Below are 26,832 nucleotides of genomic sequence, written 5' to 3'. Positions count from 1 at the left end.
ACAGTCCCACGGTTTAAAAGGTGTGTTCTTGGGGACTAGTTTATTTAGCAAACTCTATTACAAACTAAAAGCACATAAACTATCTGTTGTAATCTACTTTTTTTGAGCAATTTTATAAATATCTTTAATTGACATAATGCCAAGTTTATTGCCACCTGTTCCATAGATCTACACTTACTGTATTTTAGGCCAAACCAAAGCTTTTATAATGGCTAAATAATAAAATTTGATGTATGTGCCTATATCTGACATCATTGCCTACAGGTTTCTACAGTAAAATATCTGGAAGGCGGTCACAGTATTAATATTACTTGTATAAATTCTGTTTTGTAGGTACTAACATGTCTGCGCCCGATCAGCTGAGCCTAGCTTTGACTTGGAACAGAGTGGATATTGCTAAGAAACATATCCTGGTGTATGGCCAGCACTGGAAAGTTTGTATTTTTATATGCATATATTGCCATTGTTATGATTTTGTTATAGAATCCAATATCTCCAGAGGCTATGGTTCTTGTATACCAAACTGTCCGTGTACTCCATAGTTCAGAATGGTTTTGTAGACTGCACACATGAAACTAAATGTAAATGGTTTCTTTGAGCTAGAGGGACATTTGTTCTCCGAGGCTGATATGAATGTGATATTGTAATATACATATCCAATATGTAAAATATTGTTTCTTTGAGGTAGAAAACTCATATAATGGAAACCAGGACACCTACGACAGATGCCACCCTGACAATGCGGTCCATCAGTTTCTGTAGTTATGTCCTCCATTTTAACAAAAACGAGCGCTGCATGTAGCACAATTTTTTCCGCAGGAAATATGACGGTATCAGAAACAAAGAAGCCTTAGAAAGATAGGGGAGACTTCCTTAAAATTAGTAAATGAGGAAAAGTATAGAAATACGACTTATAGTTCTCCTCATTTGTATCCACTCCTGGACTGTATAAAAATGGCACCAAGAACTGCATCAAAACGGCATGTGTGAACCCCCCCCCCCTATATACTAAGTTATGATGGCTTGAAATTACAGGGCCAAATCCTAAGGAGATATTCTGATGACCACATTTCTTGTTCTGATTTCTGTCAAAATTGCCATGCAGACTGTATGTAGAACCAAATCATCATCCATATAATTGTTCACACATACAGTGAAGGAAATAAGTATTTGATCCCTTGCTGATTTTGTAAGTTTGCCCACTGTCAAAGTCATGAACAGTCTAGAATTTTTAGGCTAGGTTAATTTTACCAGTGAGAGATAGATTATATAAAAATAAAAAAACAGAAAATCACATAGTCAAAATTATATATATTTATTTGCATTGTGCACAGAGAAATAAGTATTTGATCCCCTACCAACCATTAAGAGTTCAGCCTCCTCCAGACCAGTTACACGCTCCAAATCAACTTGGTGCCTGCATTAAAGACAGCTGTCTTAAATGGTCACCTGTATAAAAGACTCCTGTCCACAGACTCAATTAATCAGTCTGACTCTAACCTCTACAACATGGGCAAGACCAAAGAGCTTTCTAAGGATGTCAGGGACAAGATCATAGACCTGCACAAGGCTGGAATGGGCTACAAAACCATAAGTAAGACGCTGGGTGAGAAGGAGACAACTGTTTGTGCAATAGTAAGAAAATGGAAGACATACAAAATGACTGTCAATCGACATCGATCTGGGGCTCCATGCAAAATCTCACCTCGTGGGGTATCCTTGATCCTGAGGAAGGTGAGAGCTTAGCCGAAAACTACACGGGGGGAACTTGTTAATGATCTCAAGGCAGCTGGGACCACAGTCACCAAGAAAACCATTGGTAACACATTACGCCGTAATGGATTAAAATCCTGCAGTGCCCGCAAGGTCCCCCTGCTCAAGAAGGCACATGTACAGGCCCATCTGAAGTTTGCAAATGAACATCTGGATGATTCTGAGAGTGATTGGGAGAAGGTGCTGTGGTCAGATGAGACTAAAATTGAGCTCTTGGGCATTAACTCAACGCGCCGTGTTTGGAGGAAGAGAAATGCTGCCTATGACCCAAAGAACACCATCCCCACTGTCAAGCATGGAGGTGGAAACTTTATGTTTTGGGGGTGTTTCTCTGCTAAGGGCACAGGACTACTTCACCGCATCAATGGGAGAATGGATGGAGCCATGTACCGTCAAATCCTGAGTGACAACCTCCTTCCCTCCACCAGGACATTAAAAATGGCTCGTGGCTGGGTCTTCCAGCACGACAATGACCCGAAACATACAGCCAAGGCAACAAAGGAGTGGCTCAAAAAGAAGCACATTAAGGTCATGGACTGGCCTAGCCAGTCTCCAGACCTTAATCCCATTGAAAACTTATGGAGGGAGCTGAAGATAAGAGTTGCCAAGCGACAGCCTCGAAATCTTAATGATTTACAGATGATCTGCAAAGAGGAGTGAGCCAAAATTCCATCTAACATGTGTGCAAACCTCATCATCAACTACAAAAAACGTCTGACTGCTGTGCTTGCAAACAAGGGTTTTGCCACAAAGTATTAAGTCTTGTTTGGCAAAGGGATCAAATACTTATTTCTCTGTGCACAATGCAAATAAATATATATAATTTTGACTATGTGATTTTTTTTTTTTATATATATATAATCTATCTCTCACTGGTAAAATTAACCTATCCTAAAAATTCTAGACTGTTCATGTCTTTGACAGTGGGCAAACTTACAAAAACAGCAAGGGATCAAATACTTATTTCCTTCACTGTGTTTGCTGGTCCCAGAGGTCGACCCGCATCTATTGGACATTTTTATGCATATCCTGTGGATATGCCATAAAAGTCCAGATGGAAAAATCCCTTTAACAGTTTATTGCCGTTCTTTAATAGTGTCACTTTTCAACTCATTTAGGATGTAGATATTGATTTAGATGGGGATTAAACCTACACACTTTTATTTATTTCCCATTGCTTATAATACCGTCATAGCTCTGTGCACAGGCTGTCATCATTCACCTCAGTCCCGGTCCCCAATGGGGCTCACAATGTAAACTCACCTAAAATAATTTTATTCGAGCGTGGAAGGTAGTTGTAGTATCCAGAGCAAACCCAAACAGACATGGCAAGTACATACGAACTCCATGCAGATGTTGCCCTTGCCTGAATTCAAACCCAGGACCCCAGTGCTGCAAGGCAACAGTTCGAACACCATGTCCAGATTTACATACGCCAGTCTAAGACCCTGTTCACACAGAGTTTTCTAACACTGTTTTTGACGCGGAAACCGTGCCAGAAAACGCTCCAAAAACGCTTCCCATTGATTTAGTGGGAAAAAGAAGCGACATGCCCTATCTTCGGGCATTTACGTCTCTGACCTCCCAGTGACATCAATGGGAGGTAGAGAAAGCGTTTTTTGCCCGCGGCAATGGCTGCAGGCGAAAAACGCGGCAAACGGCGTCCAGGTAGACCAAAATCTGCCTCAACATTTCAGACTGAATTTTGAGGCAGAATTTTCAGCCTGCAAAAAACTCTGTGAACAGGGCCTTAGACTGAAGCGAGCTGGAATAAGATGCGACAAATTTATTAAGAGGCGCACTCCTCTAAATACATTTGTCAAAACTTTGGCTGTTTGTGCACTACAAAGTGAAATCTTATGCCAGCTGCAAGCTGGCATAAATTTCCACTATAATTTATGCCAATTTTGGTGTAAATTATACTAGATTTGGCAGGCCGCGGATGTCCCTGCCCCTTCTGCTAAACTTTGCCAACTTTTTTGGAACTGGGTAAAAAGTCACAGGTTTTGGCGCAAAAAATGCGTGCGACAAAATTTGGGACACTTATCACTGCATTTTTTTCCTTGACCGTTTGTCTTTTATGTTTTTTTTTTTTTTATATACGTTTTTTCCCTTTTATTTTTGCCTTACTTTTCTTAAACCTGTTTTAACCTGCTATGGTATACACATGACCAAATATATGTAAACTCTTTTTTTTTCCACTTGGATGAACATCCACTGATTTACAGTTTCAGATGCCTAGAGGAATAGATAACTTTATAGCTTCCCTTTAAAAACACATTATTTGTGGGAACACTACTTTCTAATCAGGCTCAGGATCATACCCTCGGGTATCTGAGTTAATTACTTTTTTCAATGATGCTTGTCCATTACTTATTCTTGTTATAGCCTAGTACCACTGAAGTTCTACGCCTTGGGAAGGACAGTTTTCCATTAGAAAAAGTTTATAGGATTTGTTTTATTTTATCTTATAGGGTAATTCCAAGCTCTAAGCAAAAACTGTTTTCATATTTTAAAGGAGTAGTCCACTTTCAGCAAATTAATGTTATTTTACAATATACTATCAGTATTAATTCCTCAAGGTTTCCAAGATCTCTGCTTGCTGTTATTCAGTAGGAACATTCATTATTTATTTCCAGTGGATAAATTCTGTCCATGGTCATGTGATGGACACACAGGTGCACAGCGCGTTAGAGTTACAGTATATGTATCAGAGCTGTGTCTTCTAATGATCCCAGCACCTGTGTCCATCACATGACCATGGACAGCATTTTATCCACTGGAAGTAAACTATGAATGTTCCAACTGAATAACAACATTAATTTGCTGAAACCAGACAACCTATTTACCAAAGGTTAGAGGAGTCTACAAAAGTTAAAGTATTATTTGTAAAATGCAGTGATTTTGCTCTTCATCAGTCTATCAGAGTTTGGAACATTATCCGGGTTACTATATAACAAAATAATGTATACTTTCTGTAACCATTACCCATATTAGTTTTGATGTCTCTGGCTGGTCTTCGCAGTAGTAATACCATTACAAAATTATCGTACAAATTTTGTATACTCACTCACTCATTCACTTATTCTGAGTGCTGTCCTTTTATGGCATATCCACAGGATATGCCATAAATATCTGATCAGTAAGGCTGGGTTCACACGACCTATTTTCAGACGTAAACGAGGCGTATTATGAAAATAGGGCTACAATACGTCGGCAAACATCTGCCCATTCATTTGAATGGGTTTTACGACGTACTGTGCCGACGACCTGTCATTTACGCATCGTCGTTTGACAGCTGTCAAACGACGACGCGTAAATTGACTGCCTCGGCAAAGAAGTGCAGGACACTTCTTTGCTACGTAATTTGAGCTGTTCTTCATTGAAGTTAATGAAGAGCAGCTCAAGATTTACGAGCGTCAAAGACGCCTCGCATAATGCGAGGAGGAGCTTTTACGTCTGAAACGAGGCAGCTGTTTTCTCCTGAAAACAGTCTGTCTTTTCAGACGTAAAAGCCAGCTAGCGTGTGCACATACCCTTAGAGTCCCACTGCTTGGAATTCTCTGTCCCTCATTATGCATCTAAATCCTGGGAAAAAGGGAAGGAGAGGGCCAGCGAAATCAAAGTAGTGTCCTATAACCCGATGAGCAAGCACGCTTTGCTGTTCTTGTGTCTTCCTTAGACACAACTATGTATGGGAGCTATGGAAACCGTAGACTTGTGAGGAAGAATAATTATTTAATACGGCTGAAATAAGACACGTGTCCATCAGTTTCTAACAGGAACAGGGAGGGGGTACGGTTTACAATAGTTAGTCCTTTCCTAACATTCAGCCCCAGGTTTAGAGGAGTGAGGGTCCCATATGCATAGGATATTCCATAAAAGCTAAATCTTCGTTGTTGCAACTTATTTGTAAAGGGATATTGCAATACATAAACAGTAACTCCAAGCTGATCTCCAGGCTCTCCTATTAGAGAAGCTCATTTGACTGTTTGTCAAAGACCGTTCTCTCATGATTTTTATAGTCATTCTGTCTTAAAGGGCCTTTTAGACGAGCCAAGAAATTGTAACGATTGAATGGTTAGCGATTCGTTATTTAATTGTATATATTATCGTTGAAATAGTCGTTATTGTGATCAGTGTTTAGGTCGCTTGTCTGGCATCTTTTGAGCATTTGCACCTCAACGATACCGGTTTAAACTTGCACAATTAGGCCTCATTTACACGAGCGTGTGCGTTTTGCGCGCGCAAAAAACGCTGCGTTTTGCGCGCGCAAAAGGCACTTGGCAGCTCCGTGTGTCATCCGTGTATGATGCGCGGCTGCGTGATTTTCGCGCAGCCGCCATCATAGAGATGAGGCTAGTCGACGCCCGTCACTGTCCAAGGTGCTGAAAGAGCTAACTGATCGGCAGTAACTCTTTCAGCACCCTCGACAGTGAATGCCGAACACAATATACACCAACCTGTGAATAAAAAAAGACTTTCATACTTACCAAGAACTTCCTGCTTCCCCCAGTCCGGGCTCCCGGCCGTTGCCTTGGTGACGCGTCCCTCTCTTGTCATCCGGCCCCACCTCCCAGGATGACGCCGCAGTCCATGAGACCGCTGCAGCCTGTGATTGGCTGCAGCCTGTGCTTGGCCTGTGATTGGCTGCAGCTGTCACTTGGACTGAACTGTCATCCCGGGAGGTCGGACCGGAGTTATCGGTAAGTCAGAACGTCTTTTTTTTTTTACAGGTTCATGGATTTTCGGAGCGGAAGTCACTGTCCATGGTGCTGAACCAGTTTAACGCTTTCAGCACCGTGGACAGTGACTGTCTCCTGACGTCGCGTACCCGAACATTTTTTACCGGTTTCGGTCAAAACGAGTTTGGCCGAACCCGGTGAAGTTCGGTGCGCTCATCTCGAATTTGACACTCCGTTTGGATGTTTGTAAACAGAAAAGCACGTGGTGCTTTTCTGTTTACATTCAGGAGTTTGACAGCTCTTGCGCGAATCACGCAGTTCGCACGGAAGTGCTTCCGTGCGGCATGCGTGGTTTTCACGCACCCATTGACTTCAATGGGTGCGTGAGTGCGCGAAAAACGCACGATTATAGAACATGTCGTGAGTTTTTTTTCTGCGCACACGCGCTGAGCGCAATTCACGCATCGTCTAAACTGCCCCATTGACTAATATAGGTGCGTACGACATGCGTGCAAAGCACGCGCGTCGCACGCGCGTATATTACGTTCGTGTAAATGAGGCCTTAGTGACGACTAATTTTATTTCTCTCATACAAAACTATACAATCGTCGATATACGAAGGATATATCATTAATTGTTCGATCGCTTGCAGTGTTTACACCTAGGCTGATTGATCACTTTTTGCTCAATCTAACGATTATTCCAACGAGAATTGACTTTACTGTAATGGAAATTAGCTCTCCATGAACGGACTTCTTGGAGAGCTTGTGCTTACATACAGCAGCCAATCTGTACAGTCAGAGTTTCAGCCTGCGGCAGGAACAGGTTCAATAGCGTAAGCCACTGATGACACCAGAAGTGAAACTAGGACTCCTCAGATTCTTAGGGCCAGTTCACACTGAGTTTTTTTTTATGCGGAAACCGCGTAGGAAAACGCGCCAAAAAATGGCCGAAAAATGCCTCCCATTGATTTCAATGGGAGGCGGAGGCGTTTTTTTCCCACGAGCGGAAAAACCGGCTAGCGGGAAAAAGAAGGGACATGCCCTATCTTTTGGCGTTTATGCCTCTGACCTCCCATTGACATCAATGGGAGGCAGAGAAAGCGTATTTTGCGGCGTTTTATGCCCACGGCGCTCTATGGCCATGGGCGAAAAACACAGCGAAAATCGGTGTGCAGGCAGAGGAAAATCTGCCTCAAAATGAGGCAGATTTTCCTCCAGCAAAAAACTCTGTGTGAACCCAGCCTTAATAGACAATGCAAATAAGCTTGTAACCTCTCAATCGTAGTAAACAATATTTTATATTTTAAGACTTCAACTGGAAAGTCACTTCTTTTCATATTTATAACTGATCTCTTATAACTTCTTCTGAAAGGTTGGTTCTTTAGAAAAAGCAATGCAGGATGCCTTGGTGATGGATCGTGTGGACTTTGTGAAGTTGTTGATAGAATATGGGGTGAACATGCACCGTTTCCTGACTATAAGCAGATTGGAAGAACTGTACAATACTGTAAGTAGTTGAAAGAAGATCCTGAATACAGAGATAGATGCTTAGTGGTTTTATAAAATGCTTTTTTGGAGTTCAGTGATCTCCATCTTTTGTCCTGCTAACCTTCTTAAGATGCCTTTGCTACCAGTAATTATTTATTTTCTGCACGCATAGTAATCCGGAAAACATGAAGTGTAATGCTGTCCATATTCACTTTTATCAAATCCCAGGACATCATTTTGTCTTAACCAAAACAATAATTCTGATCCAATTTAAATGTCCTAAATAACCAATATAAAAATCAATTATTATAGAATCATATGATATATATTTATGTAGCTTAACAAAATGGCAGCACCTAAATATTCGTTAGGATTCCTCTAGGCTGGCCATACACTTGAGATAGCTGTCGGCTGAATATTGTCCCCCTCATACACATGCTCAGCCAAGCGTGCATGTGTTTTCAGTAGTGAGAAGGGAGAAAGCCGCTGCCAGACTCTTCTGGCGGTGACTTATGTCCAAATGAACAAAAGGTTCAGACCTGCTGAGATTTAACATGCTTGACCATTCTCTCCCCCGACATCTGCCGTCGGGGGAGAGTCGGGACCTCGTCATACACATTAGATGGTAGGCTAGTCCCGCCGAAATTAGTGGGTTAGATTGATATACATCTAATGTGTATGGCCAACTTAAGAATACAAGGTTAAGCAGCTGATTAGTTGATCATGTCACCTGACATACTCTGCTAATTCTGATTGGGAAGATCCCACACTACAACTCCAGTCTTTAGACTCATTCAGACACAAGTTGATCATTCAGACTCTTTCACTTCAAAGTGAAAGTTACTGAAAAATGTCAAAAAGAGAACCTATATAATGTAACTGAATGTCCACATTGGAATATATCTTAGACTAATATTGATTACACCCCAAAAACAGGTGACCGATACATTATTAAATTATGACAGTAATTAAAAACACTTTGCTGCAGTGCTGGAAATGAAGCTTTATGCTAATCGTGTGGCATATATAGAGTGCTCATTCATTTATACTGTAGATTGAATTTGCATTAGTGTAGCAGCCATCTCTTTCTGTTCAATCTCTAAAGTCAGAGGTCAGGTATGTTGTGCTCCGGGACAGTACCTTGAATCCAGAATGGTCTTACTGAATCCTGAACACTTGTTTGGCATGGCGCTGGATAGTCATGTAAAAGAAGTCCATAAGCTGCCTGGGGTTCATGGTGAAGGGGAATAAACAAAAAAATATGATTGGGTCAGCGTCTAATGGTTTTAGCACATAAGTGCTCACACTTTTCATTATAAAATATTGCTGCTGCTTGCAACTATAAAGGACTGGTGGTGAGGAAGAGACAGAGAAGTTGCTCTTAAAGAACTGTCTATAGCACTTTTTATTACTTCCACTGTGTTTTAAGAAAATTCTCTTTTTTGTATCTTAGAAACAAGGACCTACAAATCTGCTCTTACACCATCTTATTGGAGATGTAAAACAGGTGAGATTTTAGGAATTCTATGAAAATATTGTCAATGTTTGACAGCAGTTGTTCTACAACATCCATATAAAATACTTTAGATAGTCCACTCTTTGTTGAATGTTATATTATTGCAAAGTAAAGTCAATACGTCTTACGGGAATATTCACAACTTTATGGCATATCCACAGGGTATGGCTTATATGTGTGATAGGTACTTTTCCAACCTCTGTGCTGCTTGCTTGCCTGTCTCTACCATCTCTCCAGTGAACTCTATGGAGACTGTGGTAATTGAACAGGGGTTATTTGTGAACCCTTAAAACTGCAGAACCATTTTTTGTTAGTCCGAGAAAGAAAGCCACCGATGACCTCCGTGTATCCTGTATGTTGCAGGAAATCACAGATACCAATAAAACACCTCTGCAGTGTGAGGGACTCCTAAACAGCTCCCCATATCTCCGTTTACTGAACCCATTGAGTGTGACATTCGGGAGTTGGATATTGGATTTTTTTTTATTTTGAGTGGAGTTAGGCTCTTAAAAAGACATGCTAAGAGAAATATATGGAAGTCCATTTAATGAACCTAAAAACGTGGAAATGATTGGCCTATCGTATGCATGAAATTGATGCTTTTGTCAGTTCAGAATAATACATAATGTTGATGATAAAAATGAGGCCCAGCTCAACGCCAGACAAAATATGTTTTATCTTATTTCATACAACTTTTCTGTACACAGAGTAACCTCTCCCAGGACTACAAAATTACCCTAATTGATGTGGGCTTAGTAATTGAATGCTTGGTTGGAGGAGCTTATAGAAGCAGCTACACAAGGAAGAGTTTCCGCGCCTTGTACAATAGCCTCTACAGAAAGCAAAAGGTGATTTTTCCATCTTTTTCTTTTCTTTTTTTTCTTTGAATTTTGTAAAACCAAAAGTGATGTAACAGCTAAGGTAAACTCTAATATTAAGATTCACATAGACTGATCTAGACTTCCTAAGACTCATATAGATTCACATAGATTCACACACTCATATATGAACTAGAAATAATAAGACCGGTAATTGCCAACAAAATCAGTTATTGTCTAATTTTCCTTTGATCTTTCTGCCAGAGGACCCACAATTCTTCCAACAGCTTGGCACAAAGTTTGTCTCATCTTTCGTTAAGCCAGAACAGCCAGATGAACAGCAAGCTTCCTTCACCCGAGAATACCTTGCATTCCCAGTTCCTTCGGACAGCACAGCCTTATAAGCGCAAGGTGATCCTTTCAAGTTTTAGATCCAATTTAATTGAAAACTTTCTGGTAGAGTCAAGTTTCTAATCCAACCCATGCATGTACTGGAAATACTAATTTAGGGTATGATCCATAACAGAAAGTCATTCAACACAGATAAATAATATTTAAATAAATATTTGTTATATATAGTTCAGACAAGGGATGTCACGATGCCAGGATTTGGACTTCGATACCGATACTTCATGTAGTATTGCGATACTCTAGACCAAAACGATACTTTTGCCAACAATAATAATAATAATACAAAAAAAAGTTCTTCCATTTTCTGATGTGAGGCACGAGGTGTGATGAATTTTGAACTTCCATGTGCCTCACATTAATAGTAATTAATTCCATCATGTACAACATTGGGTTAATGTGTGAGGTACGTGATGGGGATAATTACTATTAATGTGAGGCACATGGAGGTTCAAAATTCATAATACCTCATACCTCACATTAATAAGTGAAAGATAGCCATTTTTATTTTATAACCGCGTAAACATAAATGACGCTATAAATGTGTTATTACAGTTGTGCCGATACCAAATATATTTTATGTATTGAGACTTATTTTAACGTTTATTGTAATATGTGTGTGTGTTTTTTATTTAACATTACTTTATTTTATTTTTTCCGTTTTATTTTTAAACTTCAATGTACTGGCATACATCTATATGCCAGTACATTAACCTGTGTACTGATAGTACACAGGCAGTTGTTAGGACATACCTAAGTATGCCCTAACAACAGGAAATATGGTAGGACAGCCCTGAGGTCCTTCAATGGACCCTGGGCTGTCTGCCCATGTATGGTATGGCCCTATATCGCGTCACAGGAATCCTCAGGGGAATAGAGGCAGAGATGAGAGGTTTCTCTGATCTCCGCCATTAATGTGTGCGCGCGGTCAGCATGAGGTGATGCGACCAGCGCTGCACTAATGAGCGGCGGCACAGGCACTGAAGTCAAAACATGGGGGTGTTTTGCAGTGCGACCGCCATGTTCTGTCTTCAGTGCAGCGTCGGCTGCATCACATCATGCTGACGACGCGCACATGTCAGCACACAGGAGCGGGTCGATGGCTGTATTACACAGCTGCAGCCCCGCTCTCATGCATTCATGTGTTACTATACTTAGCACAGCTTAGTATCGAAATATATGAAATAACTGTATCGAAGCGTTTGAGGGCGCACGGTATCGAAACAGTATCGAAGTTTCGATGCATCGTGCATCCCTAGTTCAGACATTTACTAAATATTTTAACAACAAAATATTATGGTATGGAGTGTACATCTTTATTTTACAATATTATGCATAAAAGTAGTTCACAATAAACTTAGGCATCATTCTCATCTGCGTTGGGACACCGTTCATGGGTTCCGTCAGACCTTTCCGTCAGGGGATTCCATGAACGGAATCTAAACTGAAACAAAACGGAAAGCATGACTGATCCGGTGCAATTGTTTTCCGTTTGTCACTGTTTAAGGGTTCCGTCGTTTTGACAGAATCAATACCGTAGTCGACTGCGCTATTCATTAATCTATTTTGACGGAACCCTTAAACAACTGTGACAAACTGAAACCATTTGCACCAGATCCATCACCATTGAAATCCGTGCTGATGCAAACGGAAACCTATATGATAGCTTACGTCTATGCTTTGGTATGATAACTTTCTTGAGTCATTGTCTGTATTAACATGGATCACCATTCGCATCAATATCCAAACATATACTCTTCAGGCCAGGTAGCAGGTAGATATTGATGTGGGTTGTGATTTGAAAGCATAATGTCTCCATGACAACACTCTGCCTGACAGTAATTAAAATGTCATCAGAACTTGACAGAAGTGCCGCCTCATGCTATGAGGCTGTTACCTAATGTGATCATATCTCAGCAAAGAACTAAGCACCTTTCATAGGTTTTGGTGTGTATTCACACATTTAGCAAATAGCGTGGCTAAAAATCACAGCAAAATCGCACCGTGTGAACACACCCTTAGTAATTCTTATATAGATGGCCACTGTATCTAAGTAATCTAGTGGCTTGTTAAAGATGACCTGTCACCTCTCCTGACTTGTTTAGTTTAGTAAATTATTGTATTCCCCATAGAATATACATTCTGGAACATCTTTTCTTAGTACTCTGTGTAGTGCCGTTACCCTGTTATTCCTCCTATAAATGTATAAATAAATTGACAACTGGGTGTTACCAGTCTCATCAAAGGTGTGTGTGCTTACACAATCTCACTCTGTCAGCACTGATTGGACAGTGTCAGACTGTGTAGGGACACACCCTCAATTGGGAACACCAAGTTGTGAATTTATTCTTCGATTTCTAGGAGGAATAACAGAGGAAAGGCACAAAGTAGAGATTTAAGAGAAGATGTCCCAGAAATGTTATTTCATGGGGAATACAATTATTTACAAAAACTGACATGTCAAGATAGGTGGCAGGTCCTCTTCAAGCAATCCAGATAGAATGAAGTTTCCGTCTTTGGGACCAGGCCAATTTTTGCAAATTTGAACGTTACTAATCACTTGTTTAGAGTCTATATAAGAGGCCACTACATAGTCTTGAGTAATGCTGTCTCATCTTGGCCCCTTAGACACTTGAAACTCAACCAACATCAAAAAGCATTTCTTTCTGAAACGGTAGGAGAGTAACATAACAAGTTATGATTCCGTTTATAATGGAAGACATGATTTTAGTATAAGCAAAGACCAATTTGGATACTTCTCAAGGGAATTCCTGGCACCAATTTTGAGAATTTTTTTTTTTTTTAAGGAAAAAGTGATTATTATTTATTTCAGGACCTGTATACTCATCAATGTTGATTAACCCTAGATGACACACGCTACTTAAGAAGGGACCTGTCATATAAGTTGAACTAGTTTAACTATATGAATACTGCTGTCTCCCGGATTACTGCGCCTTTTTTTTTCTTCCTCAAGCCCCCCCCCCCTTTCGAGAGATATGGCTCCCTCAATACTACTTTGCTGTAGTTAGCCAACAGTTAACTACCCTCAATCTGCCTTGCGCTGATTGGTCAGAATCAGAAGCTGGGAAGCTAGCTCCACCCCATTGGCTAACTATGGCAAATTAGCATACAGGAGCCAACACAACAGTGGGCCATATCTCTGGAACGGGGAAAGGGGTTCAGGAAAAAAAACAAAAAAACAGTGCTGGAATCAGGAGGACAGCGCTTTCCAGGTTAACCAGTCCAGTTCAACTTATATAACCTAGTGACAGGTCCTCTTTAATGCAGTCCATACTCCAGGACCCAGTATATTGCCTTTCTTTCTTCTTTTACTTGTGGCTATGGGGTTTCCAAATTAATATGATGAGTTTGCTTGAAATATGAAATATATCATCTATCATATACACTGGGCTAATTCATATATTTTCTATTGAAACAACATAAACAGTGTAACATTTTCTAACTTTTAATTCCATGACATGACCGAAAGAAGTAGGAAATTAAAAACCGATAAATATTTTGAATAGATAAATATATAGGAGGTCTGTTTTAGGTTCTACTCACATTTGAGGTTCTGTTCAGGGCCTCTGTCACAAATTCAATCAGATATGATGGGAATAATAGTGCTGCATGGAGCGCTATTCTTCCCGACAAAACGACGGACGACATGATGGAACCCCAACATACCCCATTGCATGCTGATGCAGATGTGAACAGATCCTTATACAGTTATGTCGTGTTCAGCTGTTACAATATAATCAGAATTTGAACTTTTCTGCCCTTGAGATTTCCTGACCTGGCAGTCTGTACAGTTGACTGACACACCGTGCCTGAACTTTAGGAGAAAAGCAGTATAAACTGAAGCACTCAGATAAGTTTTATGCAATAGTCATAAATTTGAGAACAGTCATAACCCATGAAATATCCAGGTCAAGTATACATCTAAGAAGCAGTTTCAAGTTTATTACAACCTGTAACTGTGAACAGTTCAAGCTGAACTTGTAAATGTGCTGTAATACAAGATACTAATCAAAATTAGCCAAATAAGCTATAAAGATGTTGATTTTAATAGACAGTGTGCCAAGGTGCACCACTGGCAAAGAAAAATCCTGATCTATAGCAATGACAAATCATTCACAAAGACCTTTTTAGTAATATTTTCAAATATAATTGACATGCCTCCTTTTTGCATATTCAATGCTATGTGCAAGATATCGTACAAAGCTGGATTAGCTCCTGTGTCCCCCTAACCAGAGAACATTCCTTGACAAAATTTCCAACATTTTTAGAAAGGACTAGATAAAACAACATTAGCCACAACATGTTGATTCTTGAGAAAGTAAACTATTCCTACACTTCCCTGAGCCAGAAACCCAGGATGGCAAAACACAGAGGACTTCGAACCTATATTTAAGAACATAATGACATCATGTGTTCTCTAACCAAAGTGCGCTTTATTAAAGGGGTTCTCCAAAAGAGAGAGAATAGATGATTGCAGCAGGCTTGGTCAATTGATCATAGAAACATCATAGGTGAAACTTGGAGTTCTTTGGCCCAGGTGCAGAGGTTTTACATGGGCCATCACACTACATAGGCTCTATATAGCATATAATAATCAAATATTAATATAGCAAGATAGTTCTGTATAGTATAGTTATATCCCTGTGCCATTAACATTAGTCTTTATGCCTCCACACCTTCCTCATAGAGTGCTGCTGTTCTCTTATGTAGCATTAGCACCCTGGATCTCCTAGAAATAGGGGCACAGTTATAATTCTGAATTCTACCCCCACAATAACAACACCACTTGTGGTCATATGTGAACAAATTCTAACACAACTGAATCCATGTTTTAATCTCATTTGTATCACTGGAGAAAATTTTAGACATTTGATACTATTGACATTTAAGGCACTATTATCAAATTTGTCTCTAGAATGCTTCCCTTCTTTTCTGTACTCCGGACATTGGATTACACATATTTGATCACTAGGAAATAACTCCATTCATGTCTATAATTTACATGAATAGTTTCTAAACATTGTGTTTTATTTAAAGGAGAAGACTACAAGCACTCTTAAGTCAAAGAAGAAACCCAAGGATGAGATGAGTTCCACGGATGACCCTGAGCTAGCTGGTTTTCTTTATCCCTACAATGACCTCTTAGTTTGGGCAGTGCTGATGAAGAGACAGAATATGGCTATGTTCTTCTGGCAGCACGGAGAAGGTGCAATGGTGAAGGCGGTAATTGCCTGTAAACTATACCGAGCCATGGCACATGAGGCAAAGCAGAGCAACATGGTGGATGATACCTCAGAAGAGTTGAAGAAATACTCAAAGTACGTACAAGATTGAGATTTACAGCCAATGCTCAGAGATGCAGCCATGCTTAAAAACCATAGCATCTAATAACAACCAACCATTTGCACATTGTTTTGCTCCCAATGTAGGAAAAGCTGTCAATCACTCTCTGTGAGCGGGGGGAGCAGGACTCACAGGCTTTCTCTAGGAGTCGTGGCTGCATAAAACACCTATTTACCTGACAACACGGTCTCCTCTTATGTCCTATACTGCCCTATAAAAATTAGGTGAACTGACAGATTATTTGTGCAATGACATAGGAGCAGGAGATATATCATTAAATAACCAGGCAGCCTTCCCAGAAACAGATAGAAATAGCTGAATATACCTCTATTAGGCTGGATTCACACGAGCATGTTCGGTCCGTAAAGGACGGAACGTATTTCGGCTGCAAGTCCCAGACCGAACACACTGCAGGGAGCCGGGGTCCTAGCATCATAGTTATGTACGACGCTAGGAGTCCCTGCGTCTACGTGGAACTACTATAATCATATTTTCAGTACGGGACAGTTGTCCCGCAGCGAGGCAGGGACTCCTAGCGTCGTACATAACTATGATGCTAGGAGCCCGACTCCCTGCAGTGTGTTCGGTCCGGGACTTGCAGCCGAAATACGTTCCGTCCTTTACGGACCGAACATGCTCGTGTGAATCCAGCCTTACGGAAACAAATGATTAAAAAAAGTTACCACAAATATCAAAAATATCACTGGCCAACAATATCTCCTATTAACTTATAATAAAAACATTGATAAACCTTATTTCACAAAACGTCAAATATCAAACTATTGCAAGATGTAAACCGCAAAAAAATTATATAATTTAAAATTATATATGTGTATAAAAGTCTTGAAATGGGAAATCTTCTTTTGTACCTTATTTTGCTCAGTGAATTTGGCCAGCTGGCCCTGGACCTCCTAGAAAATGCTTTCAAACTGAATGAGCGAATGGCAATGAAACTTCTGACATATGAGCTAAAGAACTGGAGCAACTCAACGTGCCTAAAACTAGCGGTGTCATCTGCCTTGCGTTCCTTTGTGAGCCACACATGCACGCAGATGCTGCTGACCGACATGTGGATGGGGTGCTTGAAGATGAGGAAGAACTCTTGGCTCAAGGTGTAGTTTATATTAATCCACTGATTCCTCTTCCTTCAGTAGAATAACTTATATTGCGGTTTCTATATATATATATATGTGTGTGTGTGTGTGTGTGTGTGTGTGTGTGTGTGTGTGTATATGTATATATATATATATATATATATATATATACACACACATTGAAGGAAATAAGTATTTGATCCCTTGCTGATTTTGTAAGTTTGCCCACTGTCAAAGACATGAACAGTCTAGAATTTTTAGGCTAGGTTAATTTTACCAGTGAGAGATAGATTATATTAAAAAAAAAAGAAAATCACATAGTCAAAATGATATATATTTATTTGCATTGTGCACAGAGAAATAAGTATTTGATCCCCTACCAACCATTAAGAGTTCAGCCTCCTCCAGACCAGTTACACGCTCCAAATCAACTTGGTGCCTGCATTAAAGACAGCTCTTACATGGTCACCTGTATAAAAGACTCCTGTCCACAGACTCAATTAATCAGTGTGACTCTAACCTCTACAACATGGGCAAGACCAAAGAGCTTTCTAAGGATGTCAGGGACAAGATCATAGACCTGCACAAGGCTGGAATGGGCTACAAAATCATAAGTAAGATGCTGGGTGAGAAGGAGACAACTGTTGGTGCAATAGTAAGAAAATGGAAGACATACAAAATGACTGTCAATCAACATCGATCTGGGGCTCCATGCAAAATCTCACCTCGTGGGGTATCCTTGATCCTAAGGAAGGTGAGAGCTCAGCCGAAAACTACACGGGGAGAACTTGTTAATGATCTCAAGGCAGCTGGGACCACAGTCACCAAGAAAACCATTGGTAACACATTACGCCGTAATGGATTAAAATCCTGCAGTGCCCGCAAGGTCCCCCTGCTCAAGAAGGCACATGTACAGGCCCGTCTGAAGTTTGCAAATGAACATCTGGATGATTCTGAGAGTGATTGGGATAAGGCTCTGTGGTCAGATGAGACTAAAATTGAGTTCTTTAGCATTAACTCAACTCGCCGTGTTTGGAGGAAGAGAAATGCTGCCTATGACCCAAAGAACACCGTCCCCACTGTCAAGCATGGAGGTGGAAACATTATGTTTTGGGGGTGTTTCTCTGCTAAGGGCACAGGACTACTTCACCGCATCAATGGGAGAATGGATGGAGCCATGTACCGTCAAATCCTGAGTGCCAACCTCCTTCCCTCCACCAGGACATTAAAAATGGCTCGTGGCTGGGTCTTCTAGCACGACAATGACCCGAAACATACAGCCAAGGCAACAAAGGAGTGGCTCAAAAAGAAGCACATTAAGGTCATGGAGTGGCCTAGCCAGTCTCCAGACCTTAATCCCATCGAAAACTTAGGGAGGGAGCTGAAGATCTGAGTTGCCAAGCGACAGCCTTGAAATCTTAATGATTTACAGATGATCTGCAAAGAGGAGTGGGCCAAAATTCCATCTAACATGTGTGCAAACCTCATCATCAACTACAAAAAACGTCTGACTGCTCTGCTTGCCAACAAGGGTTTTGCCACCAAGTATTAAGTCTTGTTTGCCAAAGGGATCAAATACTTATTTCTCTGTGCACAATGCAAATAAATATATATGATTTTGACAATGTGATTTTCAGTTGTTTTTTTTTTATATATAATCTATCTCTCACTGGTAAAATTAACCTAGCCTAAAAAATCTAGACTGTTCATGTCTTTGACAGTGGGCAAACTTACAAAATCAGCAAGGGATCAAATACTTATTTCCTTCACTGTATATACTAGTCCTTCTCATTGAATTAGAATCTCATCAAAAAGTTCAATTATTTCAGTAATTCAATTCAAAAAGGGAAACTCATATTCTATAGATTCATTACACGCAGTGTGATCTACTTCCAGCATTTTTTTCTTTTAATGTTGATGGTTATGGCTAACAGTTAATGAAAACCCAATATTTAGTGTCTCAGAAAATTAGAATATTAAGCCCAATTTCAAAAATTATTTTTAATACCGAAATGTAGGCCTACTGAAAAATATGTACAGTATATGCTCTCAATACTTGGTCGGGGCTCCGACTCTGCATGGATTACTGCATCAATGCGGCGTGGCATGGAGGCGATCAGCCTGTGGCACTGCTGAGGTGTTATGGAAGCCCAGGTTGCTTTGATAGCGGCCTTCAGCTCGTCTGCATTGTTGGGTCTGGTGTCTCATCTTCCTCTTGACAATACCCCATAGATTCTCTATAGAGTTTAGGGCAGGTGAGTTTGCTGGCCAATCAAGCGCAGTGATACTGTGGTTATTGAACCAGGTATTGGTAATTTTGGCAGTGTGGGCAGGTGCCAATCCTGCTGGAAAATGAAATCAGTATCTCCATAAAGCTTGTCAGCAGAGGGAAGCATGAAGTGCTCTAAAATTTCCTGGTAGACGGCTGCGTTGACTCTGGACTTGATATAACACAGTGGACCAACACCAGCAGATGACATGGCTCCCCAAACCATCACTGACTGTGGAAACTTCACACTGGACCGCAAGCAACTTGGATTGATGCCTCTCCACTCTTCCAGACTCTGGGACCTTGATTTCCAAATGAAATGCAAAATTTACTGTCATCTGAAAACAGGACTTTGGACCACTGAGCAACAGTGTTGGTCCACTGTGTTATATCAAGTCCAGAGTCAATGCAGCCGTCTAGCCGGAGATTTTAGAGCACTTCATGCTTCCCTCTGCTGACAAGCTTTATGGAGATGCTGATTTCATTTTGCAGCAGGACTTGGCACCTGCCCACACTCATTTGCAGATCTGCATGAATATCATATTTTGTGAAATTAGCATAGAGGGAAAAGGGTTATTTTCAATTATAAGCTTGCTTACCTTATATGATATATCTATAATCTATCAAAAATATAATAGTAGGTAGTTGCTATGGACAACACCAGTTGTTAGTTTCCATATTTTTCTTTATAACATTAAAGTTGTTATAATTTTAGGATATAGCTATTTATTTGTCTACTATTCTTTTATATTTACAAAAGGGTATATGGTGCTTAGCAAAAGTAGATATGCTTATACCTGTAGCAGCTAGTCCGATCTCAAGTATCCTGTTAGAAAGTGATAGCACAAGCCTGACAAGTTGTCAAGAGCGTTAACTTTTCTTTGTAGTAGCGTGTGAGTGACATATCTAGGATCCAATCCTGGTCATTTAATTAATAGATATTAATGGAAATGTGTCAGCTATAGATTTATGACTTCTGTACCATACTCTATTCTAAAGATAATTTTAGGAATTCTGTTGCCACCCTGCATCTTGATGCTGGAGTTTAAAACTAAGGCGGAAATGTCACATATACCTCAGGCACAGGATTTTCAGCAATTTGCCAGGTTTTATGTGGAGACCCCTTCTCCTAACATGAGGTTGGAGCATGTAGTGGTAAGTATTGCTTCTCTTTAAAAATACTGTAGCATTACTTGTATGTAACGTACATGTATGTTTATATAGCGATACAACTGTAGTTCACAGCTCTGTTACCCCTAAACTATCCTATTCTTATTTTATTTCCATTTATCCAGTAATAAAAATAAATCTATTACATTTATACAAATTATACAACTTATAAACCTCCCCCAAATAACCTCCCAAGAGTGGTCAGGGGGAAAAAAAATCTAGTTAAAGATGCTTCCTCTCTTTTTTTCATTCTTCTCTTACCTTCTCCCTTCTCTCCTTTGATATTAGAGACCGAAATGTTCATCGAGTAAATCGGCACCTAAACGCCAACATTTCCCATACAATTTTTGTGCAAGTGGCCCATAATTTTGGATGTTTGTGTACTCTTCCCTGCTTATCCAAAATGCATTTTTCCTGATGTTCATAGATTGCACCCAGGCCTCAACGCTAGGAGGTTCCTCACCTTTTAATAATTAGTCTTCCAGCAATTTTCACACTTTCTAGCCCAGCCAAAACATACATTTTTGTGCATTGTATACTATATTTACTACCCAATAAAGTTTTTACAACCTCAAATGTTATGCTAATTTTAAAATAGTGATTAGTCTTTTTTCAATTATGTGGACCCAGTACCGATGAAGTTTGGGACACCAAAAAATGGATATGTAGTACATGTAGACAGTTGATAAAGTTACTATAATGGGAAGATGGGGTGGGGATTTTATCACCTCTGCCATGTGCATCCATAAATTTAGAAGCTTGAAAAAAATCTACGTGTGCTGACATCAGCAAGAACTCTAGAGTTTCTACTGGAGGTGGTCTTTCAGGTGTACTGTTATTCCATAAGATTCCAGTCATTTGCAATCTTTGTTTATACTCCTTCAAATTTTTGGGCAACAGCTTTCTGAAAAAGAAGTTTACTTTTAACCCAGTGGCATGAATAAATGCAGCACAGTGACCTAAGGCTGAGTCTCTAATAACAATAAAACGATTTGTGTAATTCGCTCACTTCATAAAAGTATGAACAGAATAATTTGTAGTTTTTACTTTCCTTAAAGTTCACTTATTTTTTCAGCAAAGCTTTGATGCTGAAAAGGGGGGAAATAATTCAACTGAAGAAAAGAGTCTTCATGTACAAGGAAGCCTGTCCATAACTAGAAAAATCTGCGAGTTCTACTGCGCCCCTATTGTCAAGTTTTGGTTCCACACTGTAAGTACAGTTCTGTAGCAAGGTGCAACATGTTGAATAATCTAGTGTAGAAATATGTCCAACCCATATTTCCGATGTATGACACTCTTGTTATTGTTATTTGTAGATGGCGTATTTGCTTTTCCTTATGCTATTCACATATGTGGTGTTGGTGAAGATGGAGCCAGTGCCAAGTGTCCAAGAATGGCTGGTCATTACCTACATGTTTACTAATGCTATTGAGAAAATCAGAGAGGTGAGTGTTCTTAACACATTGACTTGGAAACCAGGTGTCATTCATACAATTAAAAGGTAATGTCCAAATTGGACTTTGCCATTTTGTTAGAAGGGTCTCCTGGCAATAAAATGTTCACAAGTTTTCCAGCTGCTGAGACTGTGATCAACTGTAATCTGTTGGGGAACTTGGCAGCAAGTGTTCAATTCCCCTGCAGCGCCCCCACAGGAGAAATTAAATATTACACAGTTCTAACTGTAATCAATGACCTTTGTGTAACGCTTGGACATGTTGGATTCTTCAGAGCAAGCAACTCTCTTTGTAGATGCTGTCCACTTTTGCTTAGGATCCTGAACAGAAGAATTCCTTAAAAGGGTATTTAAAATGGGTTTCCAAACCAGAAAACTTTTATCTTACATAATCGCTTTGACTGGAGTTTCCCAACCTTTTAACTCATTCCTACGTAGAGTAAGTACTTTGGTGAAGCTGTACCTACGGCACTTCACAAAGCTGATTATATCCATACTTTGTGCCAAAAGACCTAATTTAATTTGTCCACGCATGGGAAACCTCAGGGAAAAAAATGGCCATACAGATAAGTTGTTTGTCATATCAATAGGGGTAGCCCAACTGTGTTACATTTTTAACATGCCCTATCTGTGACGGTCTCTGTCCGATATAACGTAGCAATCATATTTTCGGATGGCAGGGGGTATAGTGAACCCAAAGTGTCGTACAGGATTTCTGGTGGCTAGCGCGGGGAGCGGATTCTGCGGGACCCTCAGCTTTTCACACTCCAACCCTTGTATAGGGTCTTGGTCTTCAGGGCGATGAATCCTCTCATCGCTGAACCCCCAAAATAGTCTCCCGATGCAACAGACGATAAATAACCAACGGAATAGAAGTGACAAATGGCGCACTTACTATTTAGGTGTACAGTCCCGAGCGTGGATCCGTAGTGGTAGTTGTAGGCAGTGGTACTGAAAAATAGTAGGGGTCACATTCCAGGGGCGGTAGGTAGGAGGCAAACAAGAATTATCGATGATACAGTTCAATAGATCAATAAGCGCAAACACAGAACCAGGCTTTAAGAGATAGCAACCTTATTGCTCTGGCAAACTGAGAGTGAGAGCTTTATATAAGAAAGCAACAAGTGTTGAAAATGACCAATTAGTGCATGCTGCTACTCCAGAGCCAAGGACAGCAGGTGCAGAGAGTTAAGTAACCAGTAGTGTGAGCTGTCCTCAGTAGTACCAGAAATAGTAGATGCAGCAGACTGGGACTGTGTGGACGGAGGCCAGACCGCAGCCTGGAGTGAATGGAGCGGTACCATGAAGAGGTGAGTATTTGTAGAGGAGAGACAGAGGTGCGGTGGTGGCTGCTACAGTATCCCCCCCCCCCCCTTACCCTCTTCTTTGGCTTGTCAGGGAATTTCCGGTAGAAAGCCCTGAGGAGAGAAGGAGCATCAATATTCTCTTCAGGTTCCCATGACCTCTCCTCAGGACCAAAACCCCTCCAGTCAACTAAAAACAACAGTTTACCAATGGACCATTTAGCATCTAGGATCTCATTGACTTCAAACTCGGGGTTAGTAGTGGAAGAAGTAGGAGGAGGGGAATTAGTCTCAGAATAACAGCTGAAGACCAGAGGTTTGAGTAGGGATACATGGAAGGAATTTGGAATCCTTAATGAAGTAGGCAGTTGTAGTTTATATGCCACAGGGTTAATTTGTTTTAGGTTTGGGTATGGACCCAGAAAACGTGGAGGCAGTTTGTAGGAAGGAACTCTGAGACGGATGAACATAGAGGATAACCATACTTTGTCTCCCGGTAAAAAATTTGGGTGAATCCTGCATCAGAACACTCTTTGAACCAGGAGACTGCTAGTGCAATAGCTTTTTTAGCGTCCAACCAGTTTTTGAGAAACTGAGTGTGGGTTAGACTGGCCACTGGGACCTCAGAATGAGTTGGTTTAGGAAGCGGTATTCTGGGATGTTGCCCCGAGACTCCCCGACTTGATTGTTGTAAGTAAACTCTGCTAATGGTGAGAGCTCAAACCAAATGTCTTGTGGGTGAGTAATGAAACGGCAGAAATAGTTTTCTAGAATCTGATTAATCCGCTCCACTTGGCCGTTGGATTGCGGGTGGTAAGCCGAGGAGAAATCCAATTTGATTTGTAAGAGACTGCAGAGAGCCCTCCAGAATTTAGCAGTAAATTGCATTCCCCTGTCAGAAACAATGTTGGTAGGATGACCATGAATACAAAAAATGTGTCCTATGAAAAGAGTAGCGAGTTGTGCTGCTGAAGGAAGGCCAGGAATAGGAGTAAAATGTGCCATTTTAGAAAACCAGTCTACTACGACCCAGATAACCGTACATTTGACTGATTTTGGAAGGTCCGCAATGAAGTCCATGGATATGTGCGTCCATGGGGAGTCTGGTATGGATAGAGGAAGAAGTAAACCTGCAGGTTTTAAGCGAGGAATCTTGTTTTGAGCAAACGTGGAGCAAGCAGTGAGAAAATCTTTTACGTCCCGGGACAAACTAGGCCACCAGTAATGCTGGGAAATGAGCTCTAGAGTCTTATGGATGCCTGGATATTTTAGAGGTGTGGCCCCAATTGAGGATTTGTTTCCTGGAAGGAAGCAGAATGAAAGTGTTACCCGGAGGGGTGTTCAGGATGTCGACCGGGGACACAGAGGAAGAGTTTAAGGCCTATAATGAACTGAGGTTACGTAACCTGGTCCTCGGGATCAAAAGACTGGGATAGAGCATCCATTTTAATCTTCTCCGCAAGACGGAAGTGTAACAAAAAATTGAAGCGAGAAAAGAACAAAGACCAGCGTGCCTTTCAAGGTTTTAACCTATGAGAAGTCATAAGGTATAACAGATTTTTCTGGTCTGTAAAAATAGTAACTGGATAAGGAGCCCCCTCAAGGAGATATCTCCACTCCTCAAGAGCAAGTTTGATCGCTGAGGGTATGTGCACACACACTAATTACGTCCGTAATTGACGGACGTATTTCGGCCGCAAGTACCGGACCGAACACAGTGCAGGGAGCCGGGCTCCTAGCATCATACTTATGTACGATGCTAGGAGTCCCTGCCTCGCTGCAGGACAACTCTCCCGTACTGAAAACATGATTACAGTACGGGAGAGTTGTCCTGCAGCGAGGCAGGGACTCCTAGCATTGTACATAAGTATGATGCTAGGAGCCCGGCTCCCTGCACTGTGTTCGGTCCGGTACTTGCGGCCGAAATACGTCCGTCAATTACGGACGTAATTAGTGTGTGTGCACATACCCTGAGAGTTCACGATCTCCTATGCCATAGTTCCTTTCAGCAGAAGAAAAGGCCTTAGAAAAAAAACGCATTTTTGATTCTTACCGTTCTCTCTCTTCTGGGAAAGAATGATACCTACCCCAACTGACGAGGCATCCGCTTCCAAGAAAAAAATGTTTTTTTTAGAGTCTGGCAGATGGAGGACAGAAGCAGAAGCAAAATCCTGTTTTAGTTCCAGAAAGGCAGATTCAGCCTCAGGGGTCGATTCTTTGGCATTGATTCCTTTTTTTGTGAGGGAAGAGATAGGTGCTGTAAGGGAACAAAAATGAGAGCTGAATTGCCGGTAATAATTTGCGAAACCTAAAAAACGCCAGATGGCTTTAAGCCCTTTAGAGCGAGGCCACTTGAGCATGGCAGACAATTTGGTGGGGCCATCTGTAGACCTAAGTCAGAGATAATGTAGCCTAGGAAAGGCAAGCTCGTTGTCTCGAAGACACGCTTTTCGAGCTTGGCGTATAGTTATATAGTTAATTCTCTCTGAGGCGTGGGAGGACCAATCTAACTTGTCTACTGAATGTCGGGAGAAAAAAATAGAATGTCATCCAGATACACACACGACAACACAAACATAAAGAAGGTTTCTGAAAATATTGTTCACAATTTCCTGAAATACTGTGGTCATTGCTAAGCCCGAAGGGCAAAACTTCCCCATCACGAGTGTTAAATGCCGGTTTTCATTCATTCCCTTTGCGAATGCGTATAAGATTCTGTCCCACGTAAATTTAGCTTGGAAAAACTTTAGCACCTTGAAAATGATCAATTAGTGGTAAAGGGTACATATTTTTTAATGTAATGTCATTGAGCCCCCTATAGTCTATGCAGGGTCGAAGGGACCCATCCTTTTTCTTGACAAAGAAAAAAAACAGCGCTGGCAGGAGACGAGGACTTACATATAAATCCTTTCTCCAGATTCTCTTGAATGTATGGAGACATTGCCATGGTCTCTGGTAGAGAGGGAGGATACACCCTGCCCCGAGGTAGGGTGGCATTAGCCACCATGTTGATGGCACAGTCATAGGGGCGATGGGGTGGCATCAGAGTAGCTAGAGTAGCACTTCAAGTCATGTCTCTCTCCAACGAATGATCTGTGATAATGCCTAGTCAATGGTTGGGGAATGTCTTTTCAACCAAGGAAGGCCCAACAGGATAGGACTAATTGAGTTCTTTAGAACATAGAATTGGATAGTTTCTTGGTGTAGTACCCCAATCTTCATAGTGATCGATATCGTGATGTAATGAACCTCTTCTGGCAGGACACTGCCATTCACAGAGGAGATAGATAGAGATTTCTTCAATGTTAGTAGCAGAATTCGGTAGTGGTTGACTAGCCCTTGGCAAATGAAATAACCAGCTGATCCGGAATCCAGGAAAGCCTGCACTGAGAAACAATTTTCAGTTAGGAACAAGGTAACCGGAATAAGCACTTTCTGAGAGGCAGTATTATTACCTAGGGTAGCCTCTCCTACTTGCCCTAAGCATA

The 26,832-nt window shown here is 40.9% G+C and overlaps 1 protein-coding gene across 1 annotated transcript in view; it reads left to right on the top strand.

The window, feature by feature from the left end:
- TRPM6 (transient receptor potential cation channel subfamily M member 6) overlaps positions 1–26,832 on the top strand; it is a 180,119-nt gene that overhangs the window by 48,794 nt on the left and 104,493 nt on the right. The window contains exons 10-19 of the mRNA XM_075860466.1: positions 334–434; positions 7,833–7,967; positions 9,402–9,455; positions 10,172–10,312; positions 10,547–10,693; positions 15,749–16,029; positions 16,938–17,166; positions 20,417–20,572; positions 21,663–21,797; positions 21,904–22,032. Of these exons, the coding sequence (XP_075716581.1) occupies positions 334–434; positions 7,833–7,967; positions 9,402–9,455; positions 10,172–10,312; positions 10,547–10,693; positions 15,749–16,029; positions 16,938–17,166; positions 20,417–20,572; positions 21,663–21,797; positions 21,904–22,032 (1,508 nt within the window). The remainder of the gene's footprint in view (positions 1–333; positions 435–7,832; positions 7,968–9,401; positions 9,456–10,171; positions 10,313–10,546; positions 10,694–15,748; positions 16,030–16,937; positions 17,167–20,416; positions 20,573–21,662; positions 21,798–21,903; positions 22,033–26,832) is intronic.

The sequence above is a fragment of the Rhinoderma darwinii genome, chromosome 1 (genome assembly GCF_050947455.1).
Source record: "Rhinoderma darwinii isolate aRhiDar2 chromosome 1, aRhiDar2.hap1, whole genome shotgun sequence".
Lineage (NCBI taxonomy): Eukaryota > Metazoa > Chordata > Amphibia > Anura > Rhinodermatidae > Rhinoderma > Rhinoderma darwinii.
The sequence above is the reverse complement of the archived record's forward strand: the minus strand, read 5'-3'. Positions and strand labels throughout refer to the sequence as shown.